The sequence below is a fragment of the Agrilus planipennis genome, unplaced genomic scaffold (genome assembly GCF_000699045.2).
Source record: "Agrilus planipennis isolate EAB-ADULT unplaced genomic scaffold, Apla_2.0 scaffold144, whole genome shotgun sequence".
Classification (NCBI taxonomy): domain Eukaryota; kingdom Metazoa; phylum Arthropoda; class Insecta; order Coleoptera; family Buprestidae; genus Agrilus; species Agrilus planipennis.
This window is the reverse complement of record NW_020438905.1, coordinates 664,412-677,147: the sequence shown is the minus strand read 5'-3', so window position 1 is coordinate 677,147 and position 12,736 is coordinate 664,412. Positions and strand designations below refer to the sequence as shown.

The 12,736-nt window shown below is 34.9% G+C and overlaps 1 protein-coding gene across 1 annotated transcript; it reads right to left on the bottom strand.

Moving 5' to 3' along the window:
* Positions 1-1,657: 1,657 nt before the first annotated feature.
* LOC108737729 (DNA-binding protein inhibitor ID-2) lies at positions 1,658-3,810 on the bottom strand. The gene is made up of 2 exons (XM_018470811.2): positions 3,328-3,810; positions 1,658-2,187 (listed from the first exon to the last, which is right to left on the bottom strand). Exons 1-2 carry the CDS (start codon positions 3,691-3,693, stop codon positions 2,137-2,139), a joined length of 417 nt encoding a protein of 138 aa, XP_018326313.1. The 5' UTR covers positions 3,694-3,810; the 3' UTR covers positions 1,658-2,136.
* Positions 3,811-12,736: the final 8,926 nt, after the last annotated feature.

Genomic DNA, 12,736 nt, shown 5'->3' with positions numbered 1-12,736 from the left:
GCGGCGGAAAAGAAAAGGTTAAAAGCGTTTTACAGGAATAGGAGAACTCAGGACTCTATGAAAGTCAAAAAGAAATAGACAAGATAGGTTGGTAGGACAGCTTCTCATGCATGAAGGTCTAGTCAGAGACGTATTAGAGGCAGAAACAGGAATTAAGAGGGGTAGAGGTAGACCTAGATTAGATTACTGTTCGCAAATAATTAAGGATGCGGGTTGTTCTAGTTTTAGGGAAATGTGGAGATTAGGTTTTTTTTCATGCTTTGCTAGGTAACGCCCAAATGTGCTCCTTTTTTAACTTCATTCATGTTCAGCTACATTAACCGATCCTAACTAGCTATTATGAATAAAATCTAGACCAATTTATCAAATGTCTACACAATTTAGTCAGTTTATATAATGTTGAGTCCTTAAGTAGGTGTAAACTTTATTCACTCACTCATGAGCCGTAAGACCAGTTGTTCCGCACCCTCTAACAATTAAAATATAGATATCTCCTAAGTTTAGTTAGTGCCTTTAGCTTCTTGCATTCGTTTTTATTTCGATAAATTCTCACATTATTATGATAAAAACAAACGTCAGTCTTAATAGATTACTTTTCACGATTGATTTGTTGTTTTGCTAGCATCTACAATAAATAAAAACAAATACGTTATTGATAAATATTTTGTTGATTTAATTTATGCACGGAAATACCATTAACGCATTTCATTTTTCGATATGCCATAAATTAAGTGTAAGTCTAGGATGTTTAGCTAACTATAAACACAATATAATGAGACACCGGATGTATTCAGGTATCTTGTTTGTGAAAAATAAAAAAAATAGATAGAAAGTAACAATTTTCGAAACTGGTAGATTCCTACAAGTCAAAATTTATTTTCGTCATTGACCAATTCATTTGAAATATAAGAGAAAGTATGTAGGTTTTTCAGTGTTTTCGTGTCATTATTTTAAATTTCATGCACCGTCAGTTCAAACATTAAATCAACATAAATACACATTATGTCAATTATTATTAATGATCACATAATGTACTTATTAACTTCGTTTTGTATGCAATATGGAAGATTATTATTATTTAAGATGCCATAACGACTTAATTAGATTACGTCTGATAACAAAGACATAGTCCACATAATCATAGACAAAAGTGTCGTTTTTATAAAAACATTGACTATGCTAATTTAATAAGAAATGCACACTTATGAAACGTTCTTGATTGACGCAAAAAGTATGCCATTTGTGCCACAGGAAACTACTATTAACTCCATGTATTAATTGAATCTTCCAACTATTACCGATGAGTGTTATATGAAATCTGTAGGTACTTACTATTTAAATCTTCAAGCATCACACTTCACTGACCGTAGGGCTTCAATTTTATTTATTTTACGCACTTATTGTAATTAAATCATTGTTTTATTAAAACCAGTGTTGAATTAATAAATCACATTTTATTTCTGAACTTAATGTTATGTGCAATAAAATTCAACAAATTGCTCCTCAAAAAGGTAACTATGTACAAAGGCGATGGAAAAGCAGAAATAAATTTACAAATTTTTTGACAATTGATAAATCATGCTTTGTACATTTTGCAAAAAAATGAAAAATTCGAAAAAGCGCCTCGCGGCGAGAAATAAAAATAAAGCAGACATTCTTGGAAAGTATCTTACAAAAGTTTTTTATTTGTACATAATAGTAGTTTATCTATAACTAATCGTAAGAAAATCACAGAGTAAAAAATCATTCATAAAAAACATCATCCCATAAATTTGTGACGTAATATACAATTTTCTCTACAGCGCCACAACGTAAATTAAACCTTCAAACACCCTGTAAATCATACAAACAATAAAATAAACCTATTAACAATTGCAACTGAAACAGGTACATCACTAGATCCAGAACACTCCCTCTTCTCGTTTCCGATCCATTTTTTCCTTCCCTCTTGAAAATAAACCCATTTTTATAATTCGAGTTATGCTCGCCCTTCATAAATACGAATATTCTCAGTCGAAGTCTACATTCTAAATGAGGTGAAATATTACAGTTCAATAGATTAACTGCTCGTCCCTGTCGATTGTTGGCGACCAACCGGAATGGACACTACCATTAAAACATGGAAGTTTGCGAAATTTAACAGGTAACTGACATCGTCTCTGAAGTTGATGATATTTTATCTTGCGTCTGTAACAAGAACAAATACATTTTTTACAAACGACATTTTCGAAAGCAAAAGTTCAATACAATTTATCATCCATCTGTCGATTTAACAATAGGCTGGACTGTAACCCGCGTAAAATGAGATTGGCTTCTCGATGCAGCTGTGGGAAGATATTATGATTCGATATAATCCAAGACACGATTGTGAAAGCTGACTTTTACCGCAACATGCACCGCGAGAATTAGATAATGAGTTAAGAAATAGTGCCGCAGCTGGGCAGGTGCATTGTTTGGCTTCCATGTCGAAAGTTTCATCATACCACGGCACGGAAGAAAAAGCAGCTACTCTGAATCCATCGATCCGTACCCACACCAATTGGATGATGTATTATGAGTAACCCAACTGAAGCGATCTTTAGATGTAATGTAACACGTATTTTAGTCGATAACCAACGAAACAAGCCAACGTAACAAACTTATTTAATAAATTCACACGGAAACACATGGCTAAACGTCATTTATTATGAGGGTGCAACTGTTCAATTGGATTACGACCACATGCACACAATAATACAACGCAGCTGTCTGTCGTTAATGAATAGGTGCATTTGTTATATCTCATATTCGCCTTGAAGACCAAAAATTTCTCAAGAAACTTTTTGGGCACTGCATTGTTCGCATAATACAAGTCAACAAACATAAAGAAACGTATGGATGGTATAAACGTATAAAGAACCAATAGTAAGGAATTTATGTACAATCACGATTGTACCAGATGTCGGTGCACGTGTTCGCGCAGATGTGCAGGACCGTTACAATTGGTACGGTCATGTACATGTCCTGCATACACAGCAGTTAAATGCGTTATACCAAGCCTAAACCCAGCTGACGCAAAATGGGTTTGGAAATATTAACTGACACTATTGCAAATGTTCGATTGATATTACGATTTTTAATAGATTTTGGGGCTCGGCCAAAACCACACGTGCATTCGGGACATTTTGAACCTAATAAACACTTGGGTCGCAATAACAATTCATGACTAATAATCCACAGCTGCATGAACGAAACCAACAAATGTTTAAACGACCAATTATACCAAATTGACGGTCGCTAGAGCTTCCTTAACTCTGAGGTATGACAATAAAATAAAAATTAACCTACCGTTGAATGTAACACAGATGATTCACTCGATAGGATAGTATTAGGACTCGCCCGAACTCCTAAGGGCTGTCGAGGATTGGTGGTTCCTTGGGACTTTTTCTGACTGAGAACGGTAGCAGCATCAAAAGTGTTGACGGCAGGATGAGTTTCAAGGGCGCTTTGGAGATCGCAAATGTAATCAATCACGTATTGAATGACTTCCAACTTTGACAACTTTCGGTTTTTTGGCATGAAAGGAACTAAATCTTTCAGTTTGCTGAGGTACATCTGGATCTCCTCGTTTTCAATGTCCTTCTTCGTTTTGGTCACTTTCCCATTCACAACACTGGGAATGTTGTTTTCGGCGCACACACTAACTGATTTCATGTTTACTAATTTGTTTAGAGGACTTGGAAAAATACTCACAAATCTCGCACTCGTACTCGATTAACTAGCGGATGCAGATATACGACAAAAACTCCGAATCAAAACAGTCAGGAGCTGCGGACGACGCAGCTTTAAGTAGACATTTCAAGGGAGGGGAGACCAATGAAAATGGGCGCCACTTATGTAGGCGGAGTTCACCAATAGTGATTCTAAAAGAGTCGGCTCAGGTAAATTGGAGGCGCCGGAATTTCCTCGGGCGTACCGGCTGCCAATCAAGGGGGCGCCGGTTGAGCTTTGCGCCGAGGATTCAGGATGCGTTTTTCCAGGACGAAGCGCGTAACATGGGGGAAATCTCACGATAAATTAGTTACACCTGTTGTTACGAGTCATTGTAAGCCTGCCAAAAGTTTAGATGTTCAGGAACATGTGCTCTAAGAAGAAGAGCAGCGGGTGGAGACTGTTATTGATGAAAACATGCAACAACCTATTTTTGTTACTAAAATAAAATTATGAATAATTGGGCAGTCACCAGCAGCAATGGTATTTACACAAATAGACACTTGCACGCATCCGTATAAATTAGGATGCTTTATTTTCTGTGTAAAATCACAGTTTGCGCGACAAAAGTGACTGAAACTGTCTAGACAAATACAGAGTGTTATTTTGATAGGTACGTGTGTACATGAGACGACTGTTTTAAATCACTCCCAAGACGAATAAAAGTACACTAATTTACGAATAAACATTAAGATATATACACAAAGTCATCAGAAACAACACACATTGACAATACAAAAATGGTATTTTCGGAAACCCTCTCTTCCGGAATATAATCATTCAACAGATGCAATTTTAATGGGGCATAATAATGCATAAGAAAGGGTGCATTTAGACACCTCATCTAAATAACTAAAGAAAAAAGGAGAGTATAACCTAGTATCCAAAACAGCAGTCCCCAAAATTTTTTGGTTTTATTTTCTTATTGTGCTTTTAAAAGTGAAGAGGTATTAAAAAGAATAGAACAGAGGATTCTATGGAAGTCAAAAAAAATAATAAACGAGATAGGTTGGTAGGACACCTTCTCAAGCATGAAGGTCTAGTCAGAAACATATTAGAGGCAGAAACGGGAGTTAGGAAGGGTAAAGGTAAACCTAGATTAGATTACTGTTCGCAAAGAGTTAAGGATGTGGGTTGTTCTCGTTGTAAGGAAATGCGAAGATTAGCTCAGGATAGGAAAGAGTCGAGGTGCGTGACCAATCAGTCTTAGGACTGACGACCTTAATATGATGTACGTTTAAGTTAGTGATTACCTACTCATGAGTATATTGAGCAAATAAACCCACTACCTAATCGTTAGTTAATCAAGAAAATGAGGAAAATTACAAACTGTTGCAGCGTGCCTAGACTTTACTAATACTTAGACAGTATTTGAACCCAATAAACTAGGTGCTACCAAATGAATAACTACGCATTTCCTGTTGTTGTTTATTCACATTTAAAAAAATAGTGCATCTGAACAAACAATAATACCTTCATAATTAGTACATTTGAAATTCGTTAAGTTCACAAATTGAAACTAAGTGCACGTGTGATGTGTGGATATAATTTTTGCCAAGTTAGCAATCAACAGGTGTGCGACCTTAAAATGCTTTTAAACAATGGTATTTGTGTACGTAGTGACACTCACCCATGTATGGTAATCTAATAGGCACATTAATTAATCTATCATAAAGCTTACTTATACATTTTATAGTAAAACTGTTTAAAAATAGCAATCATTACCCAATCAGTTGGTGTATGTATTAGGTAAAAAGTAGGTAAGTACGTTAAGGAAAATTAGGAAAATCGCAATTTATCAAAATGGATCTATCTATATATAAGCAGTAAGTAGAGAACAATAACTTTGTCGTGTAGTATTAAAAGTAAGGAAAGTTGGAACAAATAAACATACGAGGGGTGTTTAATAAGTAATTCAATTTGATATTAAAGAAAACAGTCATACATTTTATTTTTCAGTCCCGTCAAATTTCCAGGCACTTGCTCCTATGCCAGCCCCAATAATTCTTACTTAGGTAGCATTAGCGGGCATGGAATTTGAATGTACCGGTGCGTTGCATCTTCTCAGTTTCTACTCTTGGAGGTGGAATGGAACCTCCCTTGACATATATTCTATTAAATAACACCTTTTTTTACTAATTTTCTCAATAGTTTCTCTGCTAATCAAAAGTACTCCCCGATCCTAGTAGCCATCAACTTTTCATTGGAACAAACACATTTCACCATCTTTAGAGTCAGTTCGTCATGCCCGATTCATAAACTGTCTTTCGTTTAATAGCGTTTCTTCAACAACGCCAAAGTTCCACTGAATTCTTCTCAATTGCTTTGGCATGAGTATTAAATGCGACATTCACATTTTGCGTAAACATTATTCAACTGCAGTTCATTATGCAAAACGAAGTGAACCCGAAATGAATCAGGATGTGGTATATCATCGTTGGATCTGCCCCGCTTAAAATTAAATTGATAGTTTTGCCCAAAGATTTAAAAGAAACTCAAATTGTAAATATGTTGTGAACATTTACATTGAATTGCGAACAATGTTGTGGTTGTGTTCAAAGACAGAAACTACATCCTCATATAGGGATCGTATAACGTATATATTTGGACAAGAGTCCCCTGCACTGCTTGAACTTTTTCATCAGCGTATACCATATCTGATATGTTTTTTCAAAATTATTATTATTAAGGGCATTTTCTTATCAACATTATATACCTATTTCCTATAAAATCGGAGATGATTCTATAGTGGCATTGCTTTAATTGAAGGAGATCACTGTTTATTGCTAAATTGGATTATTCATTCGAATTTTTTCAAAACATGTGATCGGTTTCACAATAGGTCAAGGAGCTTCAATGATCCTGTATTTTTTGAATACATACCTAAGTTATATATATATACAATGACATTAACTTTTGTTGTCTACATTTTAATACGACGAGTTCACGTGTACTTACAATTAGAGATAATACAAACTTGGGTACTGGGTAGGCAGTAACGATAATCTTTCTGTAGAGTCGATAAAGACCAGACTAAACATCAGGTAGAATTATTGCACTCATTTATAATCAAACATGAAGGAGGGTCGTTGACGTTTGCATTTGTTCATTATCGGAAATATGTACTTCTATATTTTCACGATCAGTTACAAGGTTTTATGGGATCAATTAAGTTACCATGTCTCATCATCATCATAAGGTCATCAGTCCTAAGACTGGTTGGACACTCACCTCCACCCTTTCCTATCCTGAGCTAATCTTTGCATTTTCCTAAGACTAGAACATCCCACATCATTAACTATTGTTGAACAGTAATATAATGTAGGTCTACCTCTACTTCTCTTGGTGTCTTACCAACTTATCTCGCCTATTTCTTATTGACTTCCATAGAGTCTTCTGATCTCCTACTCTTTCTAATACCTCTTCATTTCTAACCTTCTCTATCCACTCTATCCACGGTATCAAGTAACTTCTTTTTATTGAAAGCGACTCGACCCTGCTCTATTGTCTGCTTTATATCGTTCTACTCCTTTCGTCCTGACTTATCTGACTTCCTAGATACCTAAAATCAGCCACTTCTTCTATCTTTATATTCGCTCATTTCCTACTTTTTCTTCCCTTGAATACCAGTATTTTTGTTATTTTACTTTTATTTATTTTCGTATAATACTGTTTTGTCAATACCACTTCCATTTTATTTAAAATTTCTAACTCCTCCTTGCTAGATGCTTATACTGCTATATCATCTGCAAATCTAAGCATACTAATCTTTTGCCCCTATATATCTATTCCATTTTCAATTCTTAATTACTTGTTGAAATTTTACAGTATCACTTATTAAGTACATTGTGTATATATGTATACCAATAAACCAAATTGGAGCTGTCAGATTAGTTAGTAAATATGAAAATATTTGTCAATCCACAGCTGGCTCTGAGATATCGAGTTACGAGGGTGGATTGATAAGTTTCCGGCCTGACCAAGAAAAACAAGGTTTTTAAAATTTTTTTTTTTTTATTTCTCAACATAATCTCCTCCAAGGCTGATACATTTCTCATAGCGGTGTTCCAGTCTATTAATGCCATCTCTATAGACTGATTCGTCAAGCTCCTCAAAATAACCATTTACAGCTTCGATTACTTCTTCATTGTCCGCAAATCTCTTACCGCCAAGCCATTTTTTGAGATTAGGGAACAGAAAATAGTCACTCGGGGCTAGGTCTGGAGAGTAAGGAGGGTGCGGCATCAATTCAAACTTTAGATCGTTGATTTTAGCCGTCGCAACGATTGACGTGTGCGCTGGTGCGTTATCGTGATGAAACAAGATTTTTTTCTTCGCCAGATGAGGTCGTTTAATTTTCACCTCGTGGCTCAAACGTTGCAATAAGTCTGCGTAGTATTGACCAGTGATAGTATTACCCTTTGCAAGGTAATCAATGTATATAATACCTCTTGCATCCCAAAAAACAGTAGCCATAACCTTGTTCGCCGAAAAAATTGTTTTTGCCTTCTTTGGAGTTGGTTCCCCTGGTCCAATCCACTGTTTAGACTGTTCTTTGGTTTCAGGAGTGTAGTGGTGGACCCACGTTTCGTCAACGGTTACGAATCGACGCAAAAATTCGCTTGGATTACGCTTATACAATGACAAATTTGCGGTAGAAATGTTTTTTCGAATCAATTTTTGGTCGACTGTTAGCAAACGCGGCACCCATCTTGCACAGAGCTTTTCCATATGCAAATGTTGGTGCAAAATATGTTGCACACGTTCATATGACATCTTACAGGTCTCAGCTATCTCACGCACTTTCAATCTGCGGTCTCCCAGCACTATTTGATGAATTTTTTCGATCATATCTGGAGTTGTGACCTCAACGGGGCGTCCTGAGCGAGGCCCATCAGAGGTGCTCACACGACCCTTTTTAAACTCGGAAACCCACTGCTTAACGGTTGAATATGACGGGGAGGATGTCCCCAGTGTTGAGTCCATCTCTTTTTTAATTTCCTTCGGCGTTAACCCCTTCAAATAAAAGTATTTGATGACAGCACGATTTTCCTGCTTTTCCATTTTTACGAAAACCACAGAGGCGTCTTGTTCAGCGTGCTGTCAAACCTACACTAGCAAGGAGATCGGGCTGAAACTATAGCTACAAGCTATCCAAGGATGGTACTATAGAATGTCACCTCAAGGTAGGCCTAGTGGCGTCATCTCTTGGTTAGGCCGGAAACTTATCAATCCACCCTCGTATGTACATATGTAATAAGTAATAACATTGACGTCAACATGCCCCTAAACAATAATAGCAATAATTTTATTATTCTCCAACAAGGTTTAGGAAATAAATATTTAATGTTCATGTTAGAAGTAAGGTATAGATCTGAGTCAGCGTAATCTGGACAACAACCTTTTAGAGAATTTTAATGAGACAGTTTAAGTAACCCACAGTCAGGTATAATGCCTACTCGAAAAGAAAATGTGCTTGTTATCTACTAATGCCTGTAGTAGTATGCGTTTGTATGTATGTTTCTTTATTACAATACAGTCATCATAAAGTCATTAAAGACTAGACATCCAAATTGACTTACCTTTTAAATTACAGGTATATTGGAAGAATAAAACGAATTTTAGTACCTACCTAAATATTATTGGAACTATTGCACTTAACAGTACTGACGGATTGTTACTTAATAACCTGTTATATTTTAACTATAGGGTTGTTCGGAAAGTCATTTCGTTTTTTTTTGTGGAAATGAAAGACAATTTTCGTATAATAAACAAATGCTTTANTGCTATATGAGCTCTCAAAGCATATAAAAATTATACGGCTTAAATGTGAAGTTGGGTGCAAAAGGATACAATTAAATCCTCTGTCGGGAAAAAACGAAGTGACTTTCCGAACAACGCTGTATTATTTAGAAGTAGCAATAAGTAACAATCAATTAGAGATTGAGGAATATAATAGGTTCGGTAATCAGTTATCATTCACGATAATCTTGATAAAATTCATTGTCTTTTGTATATCTGGACGTAATCGTCATCCTATAATATCTATCTATAAGTGAAGGCATAGTAACATACACATTATCAGAAAAAATTGGTAAGGTTTCTACGTTTGCATGCTTTCTTCTTCTGTTAACAGTAATTTTATAGTAAGTACAATATTTTACTATTTCGCAGTGGAGTAAAAAATTGTTACCGTTAGTTTCCTTTAAACAATTCACGTTTATGGCAGAAGTCATTCATACAATTTAGAGTTTTTCCATAAAACTTGACAGGTGTAACACATTTGATTATATTATATTATACTAATCTAGTTTTTATAACAATCTTGACTGGCTGAACAAGTTCTCCTAGCATTTTTTTTTTAAATGTCTACGAATGTCAATGAAACCTAGACACAAATGCACTGAAGCTCGCAACTGATCAAACTCTATGGTTCGTATATTTTGCAATTTACTTCGACAAACTAAATTAAACAAAAATTTGATAACCTAAAAAATTAAGCTAGAAAGAATGAATGAAGATCTGAACTAATTAGTGTTAAAACGTGAAAACCAAATGGACGTTTCGGCCTAAATTGTGGGTTATCTCAATATTAAGTTATTGCTTTACTTCAAAATTTACTTGAAGAAAACCGAAATTGAGGGCGAAACGTCGGTTTGATTATACGTTCCTTATCTGATTAAAAAACTTACTTATTGCCTAAAAATAGCAATATTTATAAGTAGAAGCAATGTTTTCGAAACAAAAATTAAAAAGTGTGACGATAAAACAGAAATTTTCCTTAACATAAATTCCAACAGAACTGGTTGCATTTAGGAGGTTTGAGTAGGGATTCCTGCCTGTTAATATAGTATATATTTAAGGGACTATCCTTTCTATTCTAAAAAGGATTATTTTCTGTTTTTATTTTAATTTTCGGTCAGTCGTTTGCTTCTTTAGATTTTTGATTTATTTTTCACTCTCACACCTAGACGTTCTTTTATCTGTTGATAGTCTATGTACTGTCTGCTTAGGTACAGAAATGTACAAGTTGTGCTCACTTTGAGCTTTCAAAGAAATTTTGAAAAAGCATCATCATATTCACACTTTTTCACCGACTGCTGTATAATTATTTTTACACTAATTCCTATGCGTGTTTATACGTGCAAATATGTATGTTTACGGTAAATTTTTTTGCAACGGCGGACATTTATTCAGTCTAATAACATATGAGAAGGAAAATAATTGAAGAAATAAAGCACGTATCCCATTTACATAATTACAGACTTGAAGTTACGGTATTATGTGCCTAACATACATACATACATACATACATGTATGTATTTAAACGCATTTGTCTGAGTATGCGTTATGGTATATACGCGTTATTTGCTATGGTAATGAATGAAACTGAATGTGAATGCAGCTGAGGGGTCGAAGGTCGAGGTGCTTGCTGGTCAAAGATATGCATGGCGCCAATTGTCGACGAGAAACGACGATAAGGACGCGACACCAGTTGAGCGGTAAGAGGGAGCAAGGTTACGGTGAAACTTGACCCCGTGGATATCGAATGATACAAAAAAGTAATATCCACCTATAATATACATATGTAAAAATACAATTATTGCCTTGATCAGTTTTTTATCATTATCGAAGAAAATATCATCTTAAAAAAGACAGGTCCTTACCATTAACAAAACTTTATTTAATTAAATTTAGTTTCAGGTAGTTCAGGACGGAAAAAGTTTAGGTAAAGATCTAGACGATAGCCCCCACCCCCGAAGGGGGTAGGGTTAGGGGTATCGAAAGAGGGTGGTCACTGGAACAAAACCCGATAACCTAACCTAACCTACCCTATTGATAAAGATATTTAAATAATGTTTTATATAACTTTCTCAATATTTTTATGTATTTTTCCATTAGTTTTACCTTTGAATATTGTTTACGAATGACTATCTAAATATTTACATGCCTAGTGTTGCAACTCCAATTTGTAGTGGAATTGTTTAAAGCAAAAACCAAGTGGCAAAACTACTAACAGTTTAATTCTTGTTAAAAGGTGTACAAAAAGAACTTACATGGGTCGAGTTGAGTATTAGTTACATACTAGTCAAAAAACTAACTAACTGTCATTCTTTCGAAAATGTCTTTTATAATAAAGATTGGTTTTATAAAAATATTGGTAATGCATCGATTAAAATAAATGGTTTAGGAGAACTGTTTCATATAACAGTATGGTTTCGCTATGCAAAACGTTATTGGTCATACATTGATTAATATGAATGTTGCATAGACAATTAATGAGATAAATGATATTACAAACGCAATACAGGCTAAAAGTTAATACACATACAGAGCGTTGAAAATACATATAAGCAGGGTGGAACCTAATACTAGAAATGTATAAAAATTGACATATTTGCTAACTTTGAACCCCCAAAACTTTTTATGGGGGTGAGACCGCCACGAACTTTTTATGGTATAGTGGTGCAGGAGACCTCCTCTTTCGATCCCCCCAATCCCTACACCCTTCGGGGGTGGGGGCCATCATCTAGACCTTTACCAAAGTTTAAAAACAGCACTTTTACATTAATTGTTTTGTTACACTGTGTTTTTGTCCGAAGATATATAATCAAATGTTATGGATTCATATTCAGGTTCGAGTCCAAAAACTTTCAAATAAAATAAACCCAATTTTGTGTATAAGACACCAAATTTATTCGGGAAATGTTTAACGTAACGTATTAATTGTTATTATAAATATTCAATACGTTGAAATGTTTACACTGTTATTTTATATCATAACAATTAACTCTGACATAATCCTCTGATTTGTTCGAATTTATTAGGTAATATTTACTCAACTCTTCAAAAGACCATCATGGGAAACTGAATAATATTTATGGAAATCTTATGATGATTAATTACCAGTTAGTAATTGACTCATTAATTACAAAGGCATGCAGTCTGTAAGAGAAAACCTAATGAAAACGTACAAAGCAATTAC

What these genes read in the sequence shown, in the direction of transcription:
- LOC108737729 (XM_018470811.2), bottom strand. Translation starts at nt 3,693, where the DNA reads ATGAAATCAGTTAGTGTGTGCGCCGAAAACAACATTCCCAGTGTTGTG. An exon ending in CATCTGTGTTACATTCAACG is followed by an intron (nt 2,188 to 3,327) that starts GTAGGTTAATTT and finishes TTCTTGTTACAG; the next exon opens with ACGCAAGATAAAATATCATC.